This window comes from Trachemys scripta, chromosome 4 (genome assembly GCF_013100865.1).
Source record: "Trachemys scripta elegans isolate TJP31775 chromosome 4, CAS_Tse_1.0, whole genome shotgun sequence".
Taxonomy (NCBI): Eukaryota; Metazoa; Chordata; order Testudines; family Emydidae; genus Trachemys; species Trachemys scripta.
In genome coordinates, this window is record NC_048301.1 from 115,864,715 (window position 1) to 115,884,257 (window position 19,543).

At 49.9% G+C, this 19,543-nt stretch overlaps 1 protein-coding gene across 1 annotated transcript; it reads left to right on the forward strand.

Annotated features, from left to right (window-relative positions):
* The first annotated feature begins 857 nt into the window (after positions 1 to 857).
* On the forward strand, positions 858 to 15,316 carry LOC117876524 (acyl-CoA (8-3)-desaturase-like). Its single transcript, XM_034768787.1, has 6 exons — positions 858 to 908; positions 2,805 to 3,125; positions 11,651 to 11,761; positions 12,329 to 12,526; positions 13,625 to 13,726; positions 13,922 to 15,316. The coding sequence occupies exons 1-6, from the start codon at positions 858 to 860 to the stop codon at positions 14,132 to 14,134; spliced, it is 996 nt and encodes a 331-aa protein (XP_034624678.1). The 3' UTR covers positions 14,135 to 15,316.
* Positions 15,317 to 19,543: the final 4,227 nt, after the last annotated feature.

The window sequence follows — 19,543 nt, forward strand, 5'->3', positions numbered from 1 at the left end:
TACTTTGTGAAAGGGGTTTTTAACAACATAGAAACCTACACAATGCTCCCTCCAGTCCTCAGAGGAGAGGGAAGTGGGAGTGTTTGTATTTCACTGGGGCTCAGCCTTCACAGACCAATATGTGGGACCATAGAAAAGTGGAGAGATTCAAATCTAGTGGGGTTCATTTCCTGAGCATCCATAAATTCCCATGATTCAGCTTTTCAAAGATTTAGTCTACTAAGGAGAAGAGTTAGAGGGAGCTTTGTTGAAACATGGGCTTAAGACCATGAAAACTGGTGATTCCCCCATAATGTTTAGCCCATAATGTGATAGGGCCACTCCATGAAATGTAATGTCACCTACATTTATAATAAATGCTCTTTCACACAGTGGGTGATCTGCCTATGGAATTTCACTGTTGCAGGAGATCACCAGTTTAAATACTGTGTCTGGATTTAGAAAGGAGCTAGTAAATTTTATTAACAACTATTTGTTAACAGAGGTGATCAAATCAAAAGCTATGAGGCAATATTTGATTGGCACAGAGGTCAGGAAAGATGCATGGCACTGCATGTACATTATGATGGAGTTCCCTTGGTCTGAATCATTAGATATGGTCACTGCCAGAGGCAGGATACAGAAGCCTAAAGGATGTAGAATTTCAGGCTAGATGGACCTCAGTCAGGGCCAGATTAACTTTCCTGTGGGCCCAAGGCTATTAGATTTTGTGGGGCCCCTGTATACAAGTCTTTTTCCTGGGAAGGAGTTTGGTGCAGAAGGGGACTGGGGCGGGGGACTGGGGTGAAGGAGGGGATGCGGGGTCTGGGAGGGAGTTTGGTGCAGGAGTGGGTTCTGACCTGGGACAGGAGGTTGGGATGCGGGAGAGGGTGCCGTGTGAAGGCTCGGTCATGAGGCGCTTACTACAGGTGACTCCCGGCCGGTGGCACAGCATGGCTCAGGCAGGCTGCCTGTCTGCTATAGCCCCATGCCGCTCCCGGAAGCGGCTGGCTGCTGGCACGTCTCTGCTCACCCCTGGGGGGAGGGGGACAGCATTGGTGGGGAACCGGCCAATGGGAGCTGCAAGGACGATGCTGGGGGTGGGGGCAGTGTGCAAAGCCACCTCCCCCACCCCACCTGCCAGGGGCTGCAGAGATGTGCCAGCAGCCAGCTGCTTCTGGGAGCGGCATGGGGCCAGGGCAGGCAGCCTGAGCATCCTGGAGATCACTGCTTGTGATTTATTTTTGTGAGCCCCCCCTTGAGCCGAGGCCCTGGGCTGCAGCCCCTAAAGACACTGCCTTAATCGTGCCTTGACCTCAGTTGGTAGGAGTGTAAGATACAGTACTAAAAGGACCAAAGGATCCACTCCAGTGACCCCAGCTTGACCCCTATGTTTAATTAAACACTAAGGCCCAGATCCTCAAATGTATTTAGGAGCCTAATTCCCATTGATTTCAGTGGGAGTTAGGCATCTAAATACCTGTGAGGAGAGGATCTGGGCCCACGTTCTGAGCAGAGCTTAGGGCTGAAAGTGTGAATGACGAGGAAGGGGAATTTGGAAATCGGTAATGAAGGTTCAAACAGAGGACTAGTCTCTGCTGGTGCTGAACAACTTAACATCCCTCACAACTGCCAACCTCCCCCCCCCACTTCAAATCAGAAGAGGGAGGTGTGTTAGCTATTTAAGTACATCATTAATTTAGATAAGAGGCAGTGGCAACAGCTCAGGTGGTCTTAGTTGCTTTTTGGTCCCATCAATAGAAAAAGAGAAGCCAGCAACAGAAAACAGAGAGAGAGGATGTGTGTGTGTGTGTTACCTGCCTAGCCACCTCAAATTTGAGTGGTGTTGTAACCTGGTGCATGGGGTCGCAACACCACTCAAATTTGGCCCAGCCACCCCTCTGTCATTCTAGCAGGGAAGAACTCCACTGTTATGACAGCGCTGGTCAAGTGCCAAAGGGGCCTGGGCCCTCCTCCCTTGTTGCTCCCCTGTTGACAGCCTGGCTCACCAGGTTTCCTTCCTCCTCTCATACTTATCCTGGTGACTTCAGTTTCCAGGCTGCTGCCTCGTCTGATGGCACGGCCCTTCACTTCTTCTCCCTTTCCCACATGATTGACCAGTGACCTAGGGTCATCTGCCTTGGTGCCTCTCTCCACCTCACCATGTCACACACTGCTCATCTCTGATCTCTGGTAGATGATTTCCCATCTCTGTTCACCATTTTATCTCCTTTAATGTTGTTCACCATCCCTTGCTGTCCTCCTCCCCATACCCTGTGCTCACAACCTGGGTATCATGTTCACTCACTTGCTCTCCTTTCCCCACACCGCCTGTTACCAAATCCAACTGGATCTTCCCTCACATCTCTGTAAACTCTGCAGAAGTCGCCATGTGCCTTTGTCCTGAAATGCAGCATGGGAAGCAACGGGCTGAATGGAGCCATAAGAAGGATTTAATCAGGGAGCAGGGGAGTTGGGGAACCATCCATTTCTTCTGCCATTTGGTGGCCTTTAGAGGCAAGCAGAAGTGACATTCCAGTTCCCATTCTCAGCTAGGGTGACCAGACAGCAAGTGTGAAAAATCGGGACCTGGGGTGGGGGGTAATAGGAGCCTATATAAGAAAAAGACTCCAAAAATCGGGACATCTGGTCACCCTATTGTCAGCCCCCCCCAGCCTCGGGTGGGCCGGAGTCACTCAAGAACCAATGACATTGCGGATCTCTGCAGGGGTGGAATCCAATGTGCCGGGGTGAAACCAATGAGTTCTCGGCGAGGCGGCTGTGGGGGCGGGGTTAGGGAACAGGTTACCCAATGCGCTCTCTAGTGGGCGGGGCTGGAGGACTCCGAGGGGCGTGTCCCGGGGCAGGGCGCCGCTCGCGCTCAGGCGGACAGAGGCGGTGCTGAACTGGCAGAGCCGGCCTGTGTGCGGCGGCAGCAAGCGGGAATGGAGGAGCCGGAGCCGGCTGCGGGCTCCTCCCCGCGGCGCTTCACCTGGGAGGAGATCGGGCTCCGCACGGGCCGGGGGCACCCGCAGCAGGAGCGGTGGCTGGTGATCAACAGGAAGGTCTATGACATCAGCCAGTTCTACCGGCGGCACCCGGGGGGCCCCCGAGTCATCAGTCACTACGCGGGGCAGGACGCCACGGTGAGGGCCGGGGCTGGAGGGTTCCCTTTATTCCCCGTGCAGCGCTGAGCCCCGCACTGAGGCTGGGGCAGGTGGCGAGCGGGTCATCGCGGGTGCTGATTTTGGGTTGCACTGTGCCTGTGCCCGCCTGGTGGTGCCAGCACACCGTGGGGAGTTTTTGTGTGTGGCAAGCATTAAAGAGTTGGGGAGATCAGCAGGGGCAGTGGGGATGGGAGGTGGCAGACCCTGGGGGATGAGCTAATGGGAGAGGCGGTACTAGGCACAAGCTAAATGTTATGTAAAGGGGAGAGCACGAAGGGATTCAACTGCAGGGATTTTATTCCCTGTAGTGGGAGTGGAGAGTTGTAAGTTGGAAAAATCAAAGGGCTGTATCTAGAGGCAATGCCAGGAAATGAGAGGAATGGAGGGAGCACATCAGGAGGAGGGAGCAGCATGGAGTGTGTATGGGGCACAGATGGTGGAACACCTGAGTTAGCCCAGTTCCAAAGGGCCACCTGCTCTTTGAAGCCCTGTGCATATGCTGATGATACTTCCACAGTTCTGTGAACAGCACTACTCCCCACACAGAGATCCTGGTAAAGACCAGCACGATGACTCTGTGGTCCAAGTTCTCCTATGTACCTGAGTGAGAGTCTGGGGAAGGGGCTTTCTGGAGCAGCTGTATGGTGATGGGAATCCTGAAAGTCTGTAGTAACTTAGACAGGGAGGGGAAGAAGAAAGGACAGGTTCTGTAGAAAATGTGCCCCACTGGTGGCAAGGGGATGTGCTAATGGGGAGAGGGAGATAAGTAGTGGGATCTGCTTATTTCAGTTGAAGTGGTAGCTTGGCTTATTTGTTTAATTCTGATTGTGAATCAGAGATTTTGAAGCTGCAGTCTGAGGTAAAAAGCAGATCACAGTATGTTTAGCACTGGACTTACCATATATCTGCTAGCTGGAGGTTGATACAAAAGGTGAAGGGAAGGCCCCACCAGCAAAGTCCTGGTAGCATGTTGCTGAACATCTAGATTCAGCAGGGAAGAGATAATTTGGAGAGATGGGGGTTTCTTGTTTACCCCTTACAAGGGTATTGTTGTCAGTATTATCCTCAGCTCCGTCACTTAGGCCCCAATCTAGTAAAGCACTTAAGCATATGCTTATCTTTAAGCATGAAGTCAATGGGATTGCTCACACACTTAAAATTAAGCACATGCTTAACTGCTTTGGTGGACTGGGTCTCTAAAGTGCATCTGCTTTCCAGGATTTTAGTTCTGATTTATTTTTTATATAGCAGTGTAGATGTACTTGGTATTTAGGTAACTGATGCTAAACAGAGACCAAAATCCCTACCCTGCTGAGCTTTCACTTTTAAAGCACAAGCTGACTTATGCCCATTATGCTTCATGAGATCACTTGTCTGTTCACTCCACATATGGTTTCTGGGGTTTACTTGCCAGCACATGAATGCCTACTTCGTTAAAGCATGGTACATATTTTTGCATGTATGCCCTGGCTGTGTGCACCCCAACTGTCAGTTGTCCCAAGCATAGGCGTGCGCAGCCCATTTCATTAGGGTGTGCACCCAGGGAGCCCCACCCTGCCCTAGCCCCACCCCCATCCTGCCCCCATCCATTCCCTCCTACTTCCTACCCCCTGACTGCCCCCCTCAGAACCCTCAACCCCCCATGCTCCTTGTCCCCTGACTACCACCTCCTGGGACCCCTGCCCTTAACTGCCCCCCGGAACCCCTCCCCCTATCTAAGCCTCCCTGCTCCTTGTCCCCTGACTGCTCCCCTAGGACCCTACCCCCTACCTGTCCCCTGACTGCCCCGACCCTTATCCACATCCCTGCCCCTAGACAGACCCCCAGGACTGCCACGCCTATCCAACTGCTCCCTGCCCCCTGACAGTCCCCCCCAGAACTCCTGACCCATACAACCCCCCCAGCTCCTTGTCCCCTGACCACCGCTTCCAAAGACCCCCCTCAATTGCCCCCCAGGACCTTCCTTGCTCCCTGTTCCCTGACCCCTATCTGCCCCCTGACAGACCGTGGGACTCCCATACCCCATCCAACCCCCCCTGCTCCCTGACTGCCCCCTCCAGAGACCCCCTGCCCCTAACCATCCCCCCAGGATCCCACCCCCTATCTAACCCACCCTGCTCCCTGTCCCCTGACTGCCCCCACCCCTTATCCAACCCCCCTGGCCCTGGACCCCTTACCATGAGATGAGGGTCCTAGCCTCCCTGCGGAGCCAAACACTGCCCCGCAGAAGCATGCAGCCCCAGCTCCACGGGTGGGATGGGAGACAGAGGGGCTCAGGCCAGCTCCACACAGAGTGGGGTCAGGGCTTCAGCCCTGCAACTTTCCCCACTAGGGTGGCTGGGGCTCCCGAGACGGGGACTTCAACCCCACATCTTCTGCCAGGGTCGGGGCTTCTACTCCCTGCCCCAGTGTGGCTCCTCTGCCCCCCCCCCCCCGTTTCCCCCCCCCCCCAGTGCAGCTCCTGCTGGGGTCCGGGCTTCTCCCCCGCCCCCTCCCACTCCCCAGTGCAGCTCCTGCTTGGGTCCGGGCTTCTCCCCTCCCCCACTCCCTCCCCTCACGTGGGTCCAGCCCCGTCTGGGGCTTCTTGTCCCCCACCCCCGCATGGTTCCTGCCGGTATCTGCAGCTTCTCCCACTGCACCCAGCCCTAACCTAGCTGGGCTCCCTTGGGTCACCTGCTGCCTGCTGTGGCCGGAGTGGAGCCTGGCTGGCAGAGAGCAGCCATACACGTGGACCCCATGGCCATCAGCCCAAGAGATGCCAGCCCAAGAGGTGCGGGGCAGCCCTAGGCAAGCAGGGGCTGGCTATGCTGCTGCTGATAGCCCCGCACTCCCACTCACACCTAATCCTAAGGCTTTCTTTTTTTTTTTTTTTTTTTTTTTTTTTTTTGTGATACTCACTCGGCCCCTGCCGGAGCAGGGAGTCAGGAAGCAGTTGATTTGAGCCTGCCCGGCAAACAGCTGAGGAGGGGGGAGGAGCAGCTTTCCCAGCTGGAGCTCAGGGCATTAGGGTGTGCTGGGGCACACGCGGCACACCCCGTGCGTACGCCTATGATCCCAAGGCATCTCAATGTGGGGAGCTGACAGCAGAGGGTAGGACTTGGGCTGGGTGAAAGTGGTAAAAAGATTTTCACACGTAAGATTTTTCACCAGTTCCCTTTGTGTGGTTTTTGCAGACCCACAAACTGTGAAGTTTGAAAAGATTTCAGAAGACCGTTTTTTGCAATGAGATGTGAGAAAACTCAAAAAGCAATTTAAATTGCCTGCTCCATTCCTGATTCAGTAGACTACAACATGCCCAGCCTAAATAATGCAGTTTAACTCTCTGGGTCTGAGAAATGGCAATGAGAACTTCTACCAGAGAGAACACCTCCAAAAAATACTGAATTTAAAATCTGCACAGCCACATGTGGGTATTACATTTTACATGTTTGGAAACTGAGGCTTAGAAAAGTTAAGACCAACATTTTTGACTGAGGGTGCCTAGTGGTATCCATCTGTTTAAGTTGTCTTCAAATTAGGCATACAAAATTAGTGAACACTTTTGAAAATGGTGAGTCTGAACCTGTAAACACTTCTGCACATTTAATTTTATTTATCTGAGTAGTCCCATTGAGGTAAGTATTTGCATGGTCAGGGCCTTGGATCTTAACCTCTCTCAGCTGCACTTTCCTCATCTATAACAAGGAGATAATGAAAAATACCTAGTACTTCATAACTACATACATAGTGTAAGAGCACATCACTTGTTAATTGTTTTAGATAAGATCAGTATTTGCAGTGTTATTAGATACAGTAGAATATCAGAGTTATGCCTTATTTGGAACCAGAAGTACACAATAAGGCAGCAGCCGAGACAAAAAACATACAGAAATACAGTACAGTACTGTGTTTGGAGGGATAGCTCAGTGGTTTGAGCATTGGCCTGCTAAACCCAGGGTTGTGAGTTCAATCCTTGAGGGGACCACTTGGGGATCTGGGGCAAAATCAGTACTTGGTCTTGCTAGTGAAGGCAGGGGGCTGGACTCGATGACCTTTCAAGGTCCCTTCCAGTTCTAGGAGATGGGATATCTCCATTAATTAATTAATTAAATGTAAACTTCTAAAAAAGCAAAGGGAAAGCAGCATTTTTCTTCTGCTTAGTAAAGTTTCTAAGCTGTATTAAGTTAATGTTCAGTTGTAAACTTTTGGAAGAACAACCATAACATTTTATTGAGAGTTACGAACATTTCAGAGTTACGAACAACCTCCATTCTCGGGGTGTTCTTTACTCTGAGGTTCTACTGTATTGTCTGTACTAAGCACATGATACTGTGGTGGGTATAAACAGCTGTTCACAGGAGGTAAAACTATCTAAGGCAACACTGGAAGATTTTCAAACGCAATCTCCATAATGGGCCAGATTTTCAAGATTAGGTGCGCACTCTTGCACACATGCATTCAGACACGGACAGTCAGGCCACATCTGCATACAAATATTTGACTTGTGCATACAAGGTACACATCAAATATTTGCCTGAGTAAATTAAGCATGTGCACACCATTATATTCCTCTACCTTTGAAAATCTAGCCCAGTGTTTGCAAAGAGCTGTATAATTGCAGAGTATTATTAAAGGGTACTATCAACTTAAAAATCACCCTGGTGTCTGAAAATGTTTTCCCTGCTATTTTTACAAGAAACAATAGCTAAGATTACTAGAACTGGAAAAATGTGTGTATTTGGTAGCACCTACATGGGTAGTCACATCACATTTGCTCTTTCCCTGTGTAGTCAGTTTCTCTCTGAGTCTTTCACACAAGGGGAGAGAAAAGCTTTTTAAAAAATTAGAACAATGTGGTTGTAAACAACATGGACTCGGGGCAGACATAGTACCTGAAACTACTCTTAACTTATTGTGATTGACGACATTTCAATTTCATTTTCAATTTCATTAAGTCCCTTTTAATCCCAGACACTGACTGGAGTAGGAATGGAATTTGGAGCCCAATGCCTTCTAGGGCTGCACAATATGGGTATAGCCAGCAGCCTAAGGCACTGTGCGGACCTTCGCAACCTCCACAATATCATGACAATTCCATCCATTTTAAGCCCTGTTCCAGTGAAGGGGTGTCTGAGAAATGGGTCAGTCATAAGGGTCACAGGCATCTAGGGTTGGATTTATGTGCTATCAGGTATTAACAGACCCGGGGAGCAAATTGTGACAGATATGATAATATCCTGCAATAGCCTGCACAAACCTTATTGAACTGCGTTAAACCTTATTTTATTGAATTGTGTTTAATATCTTTGGAGTCCATTGTATTAAATGAGTGGTATATATATCCTTGTGGGCCAGGTATTATATGTATTTCCACGGGAAGAATAAATCCAGCTTCTCCAGGAACTGAGAAAAGAGGGGAACGTTGATTAGTCAAAGGCGTTCAGGTTATAACATCTCCAGAGAAGCACTCCTCCCTGATGAGGTTTGCATAAACTGGATTTTCCAGAGATCAACATACAAAGAAAGGACTTTTGGTTAAATAGCCTGAGTTAAAACTGACTTGGACCTTTTTTCTGATCCAGCAAACGGCCAGGCCCTCTTATCCCAGGGGGCCCCCACTCCTTAGGAGAGGGTTGGGAGGTCTTTGGTCCACTGAGGCCCCATAAAACTTGGGTTCTTGTTCTGAGCAAAGGGTGCTATAAACCTGAAACCATCGGACAACCGCTGGGAGGGGTCTGAAGGACTGTTAACCTCCCAGAGCCCATGTTGGCGTTGAGGTGATCTCTGGTAAGCATATTACCATGCCTGTAGGTTCTTTTATTGTTTTAAAATACGTTCTCTCTGTAATGCTTTTCCCTTAAGAATTAAAGTGCTTGCTTAGAAAGAGCTGTATGGTAACTCATAACTGTTGGCAATTACCCTGTTATTAATCTCTGAAAAGAAAGCAAAGCACAGACCCTGGCCTGTTGAGGCAGTCCGCCTTGCTGGGGAATAACACAGTGTAGGCAGGGAACTATTCAGCCTGGAAATACCCTGTTCAGAAGGGAGAGAGAAATGGGTTGCCACTCAAGAGAGGCAAGGCTGGGGAGCCAAAAGTCTAGCGTGGGATGCCCTTGCTGAACCATATGGAGGGAATATGGGAGCAGTTGTCCTGAACTGTGACACACACAACAAGTGTTACGCTTTCTCATCTTCAGAGAGTAACTACAATTGGGTGAAACAGAACTGCTGACCTCTGAAGTAGCTGAGCTGGAGTGAATCCCAGCTTTTTTTGGATATTTCTATACTGGAAATCCAAAATCAGACTCCTAGAAAAAACAAAAGGAAAGGAAAAGTACTTCCCCTTTAAATGTGTGGCTTGCTTCCTCAGTACCATGATTCTTAGAAGGTACATTAAAGCCCCATCACAATCCCCTACCCCCACCCTCCCTTGAGACTTTACTGCCAGGTTGTACAACCACCACTATGATTGGTCTAAACTTGTGGTACCACCATCTCCTGGTCTGTCCATGTACAACCCCCTTATTCTCCCTCTTCCAATAGGAGAACAGAGATGAAAATACCCCTCTCCCTCTCCCCTGTTTAGGTAAGCCTGAGCTGAGAGGATGCCCTCTCCCCTTCCTGATTAAATACAACAAGGCTGAGCTGGAATTGGCTGCATCAGCCACATTTGAAAACTGTCCCTGGCTAGGTGCCATTTAAAGGGCCAGCACTTTCCAAAAGAACACAAAGCCATGTGGGCACGTGTGGTGCTGAGCAATGTACTAGAAACAAAAAAAAAAAACAGGAGTGGGGGCAGGGATTCCCTTGAAAAGAGAAAGCAAAGTTAGTCCTGGGAAGACTGTAACTGCAATGCTAGGACAGGCACGGGGAGAGGAAATGTAACATGAGACAAAGTGGGAGACTTTCAATGGGAGTGAGGCACCAAACTAACACGTGCGCCCCCTCCAGTGGGTTTGGAATCTAAAGCAAGGTGGATTGTGAATATAGTGATACAGGTATATAAACCCTGACTTGCTTCGTTGAGGCCACGCTTTCCCAGAGAGGGCACAGGGAACATAAAACTGCTAAAAAAATCCAAGGAGTCCGATGGCACCAGACTCCTCGTTGTTTTTGTCGATACAGACTAACATGGCTACCCCTCTGATATAAGTGATTGTTAAGTGATTGATAATTTTCCCAAGTGACAAGAAGTCACTGATTTCCCTGCCAGGGCTCTCCCAAGCAGCGGTGCACAAGGGGGAGTCAGGAGCTTATTACACAGACTGTTAAGTAATGTTGTGGGAGGCACCTGAGGGAACCAAAGGCAGCTAGAGGGGGAGCAGTAGTAAGCAGCGAAGCTGGGGGATGGGCCTGTGGGAGAGTATCAGTGGGGACGAGCCTGGAACAGCCTGGGGGGTTTGTTTGCAGTGAGTGGCAGAAGTTGGGGGAACCTCCTAAACCAGGGGTAGGCAACCTATGGCACGGGTGCCGAAGGTGGCACACGAACTGATTTTCAGTGGCACTCATGCTGCCCGGGTCCTGGCCACTGGTCTGGGGGGCTCTGCATTTTAATTTAATTTTAAATGAAGCTTCTTAAACATTTTAAAATCCATATTTACTTTACAAACAACAACAGTTTAGTGATATATTATAGACTTATAGAAAGAGACCCTCTAAAAATGTTACCATGTATTACTGGCACGAGAAACCTTAAATTAGAGGGAATAAATGAAGACTCCACACAGCACTTCTGAAAGGTTGCTGATCCCTGTCCTAAACCCTCCTTCTTCACTTGATTAACCTTTTCAATTCAGCCAGCCCAGTCCTGTCCCTACCCTCCAGTTGCCCCAGTCCCCAGCCTGTCTCCCCACTAGCTCCTGTACACCCATTCTGCAGGTCACTGAGGCAGCACTCTGCCTCCAGCCCTTTGCGGTGGATGAACCATGCTGGTTAGTCCAGTAGGGAGAGTGCAGAACATCCATTTAGCAATGCCTATTGGAGATGTCACAGCAGTTCCTGTGATTAGGGGGAGCAACTGCAGCATAAGCTTTGCTGCCTGCCCTTAGCCCAGCTGGAAGTATGGGAAGTGGAGGAAATGGGAGTAAATCATTGCTTGGAATGGTTAGAGGCACAGGAGAGGGGGAAATGGGGTATCAGAGAACCAGGTGGAGTACAGAAGAGGGCACATTGGTTCATATTTTGAAAGTGGAGGGGTTGGAGCCAGAAGAGGGAATGGCTGGTGTTGCACAAAAGGAGAGAAATGAGAGGAAACAGGAAGCAGAAGAGAATGGGGTCAAGGAAGCATGTTATGGATTGGACAGGAAAAGAAAGACTTTTGATTCAGGGGTAGGGAGGAAGAGGGTCCAGATACCATGGTGACGTGCATTAGAAATATCTAGCTAGCAGAGAGCTCCTACTGCAAGGTATCTGTTTTGGCTTTGAAGATATCACCAAGGCGTTGGGAAGGAAAGAAGAAGGGTCCGGCAGCTTCACCTGCCCCAATGTGTGATTTATCTCACCCCATTCTCTTGTCTGTGTTTCAGGATCCTTTCACAGCGTTCCACCTTGACAAGGCTCTGGTGAGAAAGTACATGAACTCGCTGTTGATTGGGGAACTGGCATCGGATCAACCCAGCTTTGAGCCCAGCAAAAATGTGAGTGTCGTAAAAGTCAGATGTTGGGATGGGATTAGGGCAGCTGTGGGGATGTGCTGATATCCCTCATTTACTAGCAACCAGAACTCCCAGGAAATGGCAAATCACATTGCATCTTGGACTCATGCCTGTTTAAGGCTTCCCCTTGGTGTCCACCAATACCATCCTAGAAAAACAGGGCCTATTGGTCACAGGTTCCCTCCTGTGTTACCGCAACACTCATCAGGCGGGGAGCAGAACATGTTAGCTACAGGTTCTCCTCAGTGATACAGTCCTACTGACCAGGGGATCCCTTTGGTGTTCTAGTGACCCTCACCTGAGGGTGGGAGTGAGAAGGGCAGATCCAGTCAGCCATAGGCTCTCCCCGGTGTCACAGAGACCCTTTACCCACCCACGGGTTATTATAGCATGTCAGCTGCATACTTTCCCTGATGTCACAGCTACTGCCTCTGAGGGGACCCCAGCTTTCCACTGCTGCTGCAGTGACCCCTCTGGAGCTCCCAGGGCTCCTGAGGCTGCTGTCCTGCACACCCATGGGAGAGTGCTGAATGTTGGGTCTCCCTGCAGAAATTGCTGGTAGAGGACTTCCGCGAGCTGCGCACTACGGTCGAGAGGATGGGACTCCTCAACCCCAACCACCTCTTCTTCTTCCTGCTTCTCCTGCACATTCTGCTGCTGGATGCTGCCGCTTGGCTCACCATCTGGTACTTTGGATCATCCTTGCTGCCTTTCCTCTTCTCTGCATTACTGCTAGGCACCGTCCAGGTAAACTGCTCAGGGATCATCCTGTACATCCACAAACTCAGGACCAATGATGTATCCCCGGGTGCCTCTGTCAGTACCTGTGATGCTCTTTTACTTGGTGAGCCAAGGAAAGATAAACTTGAAAATGCTTCAGGAATGCTGGGAGTGGGGGGACTGAAAGCAACTGCATTTTTGGTCTCTCCCAGAAGGAGGCACTGTGAAGAGCAGTGTAGGAGTGGACATGGAGAGCTCACAGCTTCTCCATTCCTTGCCTGTCTTAACAGGAGGAGCTGGAGGGGTGGAGCAGTGGTTGTGGGAAGCTCCCAGCTATCTTAGACTCCACCTCTCTTAGAAGGAGGTGCTGTTGGAAATACAGCAGAAGCTCTGGATGTGGCAGGTTCACGAGAATTACAGTCCCCTCCTTCCCAGGGTCTGGTTGAGGGGAGGGGATGCAGCCCCTCAATGCGTGCTTTTTGAGTAAGCGGAGTTAGAACTGGTATCCTATGTATCTCCTCCCCATAGTCTGCTAGAGAGCTTCATTCGTCCCGGACTTCTTGCTATAGCTGTACTTCTCTGCTCTGTTTTGTATGAACTTTGAGAGACACTAGGCAGTAGCCACGCCCTCCTTGTGTTCCCATGGGAACACGTAGTGCACTGGAGCTGAGGACATAGCAGCTATGAAAGCCCCAGCTGTTCCTCCTTTGCCCAGGTGGTCCCTCTGGAATTACAAATGCTCAGAGGAGACAGGCTTTTCCTCAAAGGCTACTTTGTTACGGCGCTCCGACCAGTTTGAAGAAAATAAATGCTCTGATTCTTAGTTCCATAGCCTTTTCTTCCTGGCCCCTCCTTCCCCACGTAAACAACTCTCCAGCGCTCTGTAACCTCACCCGGTCCAGGCTGGAGTCTAGTGGCAGTACAGTGAGGGAGCGATGTTTAGGATTGTGTGTGGAGAATGGAAATATCTCCTTGTGACCAGTACAGGGTGCTCTCACCTGCTTAAGGTGAACCATCAGGAGAGCAGGAGTGTTGTTCCTACGACTGTATGTGTGGAGAATGAACACTGTTGCAGAAGCTCACTGAATTCTGGCTGCTTTCTCAGTGATTCCTTTTGTCTTCCAGGCCCAGGCTGGGTGGCTCCAGCACGATTTCGGGCACCTCTCGGTGTTCAGCAAATCCAAATGGAACCACTTGGTTCACAAGTTTGTGATTGGCCATCTGAAGGTAAGTGTTCGGTGCTGAGAGCAATCGCCGGAGTTTCAACAGGACTCGTGAGCAAGGGAGCCCCACAGGTTCAAGAAACCTCTCGTTCCCTAACTGTGACAGGGAGGGGAATGTGGTGCAGCTCTTGGGAAGGGGTGAGGAGTTGACTTATTTTTGGCAGCATTGAAGTTTGAATGGTCTCATTTGTTCCTGCAGGGTGCGCCAGCCAGCTGGTGGAATCATCTGCACTTCCAACACCATGCCAAACCCAACTGCTTCCGCAAGGACCCTGATGTTAACATGCACCCCTTATTTTTTGCTTTGGGAAAGACGCTGTCTGTGGAGGTGAGTCTGAGGGATGTCTGGGGGCAGGTTGGGTCACTGGAAGAATGCGGCATTAAAAGGATCCAAAATCAGGAAGCAGCATAAAGTTGGGGAGAACACCAACTATCATGCAGAGCTGCAGAACAGCTGGGCTGCCTCTGTATTTCAGGCATTCAGGGAAGGAGTTGGGAGGGATGGACCTCTTGCTTAAAATCCAATTTCCTGTGAGAGAGGAACAGGAAGTGAGATCATGGAGTGGCAGTAGTTTTTATTTTATTTTTTTTTTGTCCTGGTATAACTTTGACTTGGAAAATTGGTTTTGCCTGAAAATGTCCAGCTTTTACTCTGGAGGCAAAAAAGAAAGTTCATTAAACTGCTTTTGAATCAGTATAAAAATTACCCAGATTTAAAATGTTGTCTTATATTAACATTACTTTGTCTTCCCCAGCTCCAAACAACTTGTTACAACTTCTTTAAACTTTCCATACAGTTAAACTTCATTAAAAGTTGCTTTTTTTGCTATGTTTTCGAATGTGTTAAAGATTGCTTCATGATTATGAGTCAGTATTCATTTTCTTAGCTGAAGAAGAGCTATGACGAGATACAGATTTGGATACAAGTTGCTTGTTTTGTTAATTTTTAGATTAGCTTGGCTAATTTTAGTGCTCCAGGAAGTGAAACACCAGCTAGCATATAAAAGTGATTCAAGATTCCTATGCATTCAGCCAAAACACTAGCTAATTCAGTGCTGGATTCATGGGCCCACTGAAATCAGTGGGAATCTGTCAGTCAATTTCAGTGAGATTTGGAATTGGTCCCAGCTGGAGTGCAAATGCATCTCTGGTGTAACACTTCCAGAAATGGTTTTGACATTTGGGTTTTTTAAAACATGAACCCAAATGAATATAGTGACTGGCTCAGACTTTCTGATTTTTTCCCCCTGGAACTGAGGAATTGTTGACCTACTCAGTGCAGGGAAGCAGTAAATTTGATATATCTGGACTTTAGTAATGCTTTTAACGCAGTCCCACCATGATATTCTCATAAGAAAATTAGGGAAATATGGTCTTGATGAAGTTACTATAAGATGGACGCAGAACTGGTTAAAAGACCATTCTCAAAAAGTAGTTAGCAGTGGCTCATTGTTAAACTGGTAGGGCATATCCAGTGGGGTGCTGCAAAGGTCTGTACTGGTACTATTCAGTATTTTCATTAACAGCTGGGATAATGGTGTGGAGAGTATGCTTATAAAATTTGCAGATGACACCAAGCTGGGAGAGGTTGCAAGGTCCTTGGAGGTCAGGATTAGAATTCAAAATTATCTTGATGAATTGGAGAATTGGTCTGAAATCGGTAAGATGAAATTCAGTAAATACAAGTGCAAAGTACTATACTTAGGAAGGAAGAATTAAATGCACAAATACAAAATGAGAAATAAGTGGCTAGGCAGCAGTACTGGAGAAAAGGATCTGGAGGTTATAATGGATCTCAAACTGTCTATGAGTCAACAGTGTGATGATGTTGGGAAAAAGGCAAATATAATTTTGGGATGTGTTACCAGGAGTGTCATATGTAAGACTTGTGAGGTAAGTCTTCCACTCAGCTCAGCACTGGTGAGGCCTCAGTTGGAATATTGTGTCCTGATCTAGGCACCACACTTTGAGAAAGATGTAGACAAATTGGAGAGAGTCCAGAGGAGAGCAACAAAAATAACATGATGTTTAGAAAAATCTGACCTATGAAGAAAGGTTAAAAAAAAACATGGGCATGTGGAGTTTAAAGAAGAGAAGGCTGAGGGGGAACATAAGTCTTCAAATGTGTTAAGTGCTGTTATGAAGAGGACAGCAATTAATTGTTCTCCGTGTCCTCCAAGGGTAGGACAAGAAGTAATCAGCTTAGTTTGCAGCAAGGGAGATTTAAGTTAGATATTAGGAAAAACTTTATAGTTAAGCACTGGAACAGATTACTCAAGAAGGTTGTGGAATCCCCATCATTGGAGGTTTTTAAGAAGAGGTTAGGCAAACATCTGTTGGGGATGGTATAGGTACACTTGGTCCTGCATTAACGTGAGGGGTTGGACTAGATGACCTGTCTAAGTTACTTCCAGCCTTATGTTTCTATGATTCTGCTTATGGCAGGGGTGGGCAAACTACAGCCCGAGGGCCACATCCGGCCCTCCAGATGTTTTAATCTGGCCCTTGAGGTCTCACTGGGGAGCAGGGTCAGGGGTTTGCCCCACTCCGTGCAGCTCCTGGAAGCAGTGGCATGTCCCCTCTCCGGCTCCTACGTGTAGGGGCAGCCAGGGAGCTCTGCTTGCTGCCCCCACCCCAAGCGTGGCCCCTACAGCTCCCATTGGCCGGAAACCACAGCCAATAGCAGCGCGCGGACAGGGTTGGCTCTAGGTTTTTTGCCACCCCAAGCAAAATTTTTTGGCTGCCCCCCACCCCAGCCCTGGGCTCTCCTCCCACCAGTACTGACTCCACGCACTCTCCCCTCGCCTCCAGCCAGTCCGACACTGGCAGGGTCGGGGTAAGCAGCGGGGCTCCCGGGCCGCGCCTCAGCCCAGGGTCCCTCCAGCCAGGGCTCCCACCTCCAGGACCAGCGGGAACACCGGGGGGCAGAGCTGGGGGACCACCCCGGCAGGGAGTTGAGAAGCCAGGGCAGGGTAGCCCCAGAGGGAGCGGCGCCCCGGAGAGCGGGACGTGGGCCCCGCACGGCAGCGCCCCGCCCTCTATGGCCCCGCTGCTGCTTCTGGCCTCCCTGCCGCAGTCCTTGGGCGGCACGGGCCTCTTCACCCAGCCCCGGATACAGCGCTGGGGGGTGGCCGCCCTGCGGCACCTGCAGGCAGCTCCGTGTGCCCCGAGGGGTGACCTCCAGCGCAAGTGTCCCCCGTTTGGAGCCTGCCTGGCCCAGCCACAAGGTGAGGGTGCTGCTCCCCCGTGGCGTGAACGCAGCGGCCCCAGGGCACCCCCCCGCACCACGCGCTGCTGCTGCCAGGGCCGGCTCTAGTCCAAAGCGAAAAAAAAAAAAAGATGTCCGGAATGCCGCCCCTGAAAATGTGCCGCCCCAAGCACGTGCTTGGTTTGCTGGTGCCTAGAGCCGGCCCTGCCTACTACTTGGCTCTTACTGTATGTGATCCTCCAATATCCTTCTTGCTGTCCGTGTCCCCTCATGTCCTGTTTGTCTTTTTCCTACTTCCCACACAAAGCCATCCTGGCAGCTCCTTTCAATTACTGTGTCCCATTCTCAGCTCCTGCTGCCTCCGTCTCTAACAATGGAGGTTGCACCTACCCAGGCCCTCCTCCAAACCTAGTAGCAAGACTCAACAGGGCTGCTCTGCATACCAGACAGGCACTACTTTTCTCCTTCCACCGGTGGAAGGTCAGCAGAAGTGGGGAGAGCAGATCTAGTCCCATTCTGTGGCTAACAGAATGAGGGCAGTGGAAACCCTTTAAAGGGTCTAGTCCAGGAAGGGAATGGTTCTCTAGGGATCCAGCAGAAGAAGAAGACAGTCTGTGAGCACAGATCCTTGCGGGGGAGTAGGTTGTTCCTGGCAGATACTGCAGCGTGATACAGGTCTAAACAGCAGAGCTGAACAAACAAGGGCCTAAAGGGGCTCTTAGAAGCACTGAGTCAATCGCCCACCCCCAAAGTCCCTCGCAGGCGCTTAGAAGGGCAATAACTATAACTGGACACAAATTGTTGCCACCAAAGTGCTCGGATGTGGGGATTGATACGACTGCATTAGGTCCACAGTGGAGAATCTGTTGTTCCCATAGGGCAGATGTAGGATGTACCTGATGGGGACAGTCAGGAAGGGCTTGCAGCCTAATTGTTGCCCACAGTCAGAAATTGTGTGGGAACAACTATGTCAATACCAGCACAATGTGCCAAGGGGTCCCAAGGAAATAACAAAACAGAGAACTCTATCTTGGCCAGTAGGATCTGCAGGCTGATACCTAATTGTCTCTAACAGTGGAACAGACCAAAAGGGGTATTCCAGCTAATAATAGAAGCTGTAACACTATATTAGACTGACCTCTATGGGCCAAGATAGGAAGTGTTATGCATATTTGCTGGTGTTACTGACGAAGCAGCTGGACCCAAGTTATGGGTGTGCTTTTTTTTGGCAGCACTAGAAATGCAGGAATAGGGTGGGCTGCTGGAGTCTACTGGGGTGGTAGAAGGAGGAGTAAGGGGTTTCCTGCAGTTTCTCATAGAGGAGGGTGAACCAAACTGAGGAGAGCTGGAATGTGCCAAAGACAAGGCAAGGGAAACAAGAGCCAGTTAGGGATGGAGTCTGTTAGAGGCTAGTTATGGCAAAACAGGGGTGGTTGCAGTTTGAGGGGTTGGGGCAGTAGGCTCAGAGGGGCTAAAGGAAATGTAGAAGGGAGAAGAGCAGCAGGATTGGGGATGCTGGAGAGTACTAAGGGCAGGGTGCACAGAGTGAAGGGATGTCATCTCAAAGGTAACAGAAAGAAAGTAGAGGCTCCTTGTTAGAAGGAAGACAAGGAAGCTCCTCCCCATTCCCATTTTTACATGTGCATTTCCTGTTTGTTTGAGGTTGAATTTTCATCCTGAGACAGGCACAGGGCCGCCCAGAGGATTCAGGGGGCCTGGGGTCTTCGGTGGCGGGGGGCCCCCGCTGCCGAATTGCCGCCGAAGACCCAGGTCTTCGGCAGCGGGTCCCGGGGCAGGAGGACCCCCCGCCACGGGTCTTTAGGGCACTTCAGCGGTGGGTCCCGGAGTGGAAGGACCCTCTGCTGCCGAATTGCTACCGAAGACCCGGAGCAGAAGAAGCTCCGGGGGACCGGGCCCCACGAGAGTTTTCCGGGCCCCCGGAGCGAGTGAAGGACCCCGCTCCAGGGCCCCCGAAAAACTCTCGTAGGGGCCCCTGCGGGGCCCAGGGCCTGGGGCAAATTGCCCCACTTGCCCCCCCCCCCCCCCGGGCAGCCCTGGACAGGCATACAAGTAGGAATCAGTAAGATTTCAAACAAGAGGTCAAAAATCAGGGGCTGGAAATAAAAAAATGCGTAAATAAATCTCATGATTTTATGTATAGGTGTGTGCATGTGCTTGTGAGAGAGAAGTGTTTCTCAGTTCTTTGAACTGGCAATATTGTCATGGCGGGAAACTGCAAAGGAGTCTTACCAAATCCACTCTTCGAGAACAGTACATTCTTCAGAAATATCTGATATGTGTGCGGGTATAAACCGGTATACTTGGTCCTGCCTCAGGACAGGGGTCTTGACTACATAATGTCTCAAGGTCCCTTGCAACCCTACATTGCTATGGTTTTGTAACTAACAACAAAGCAATGCATGCTTACTGAAATATACAACCACATTCATAGACCTTGGTGGCCTAAATACCAAACCATAAATTTAGTAAATGATGCCAAGAATAAGCAAAGAGAAAAATTCATTAACTCATAGGAACATGCAGCTCTGGCAAGTTACAGCCTGCTATCCACACTGAGATCTTGCAAGCCCATCAGAGAAATTAACGAGTGGT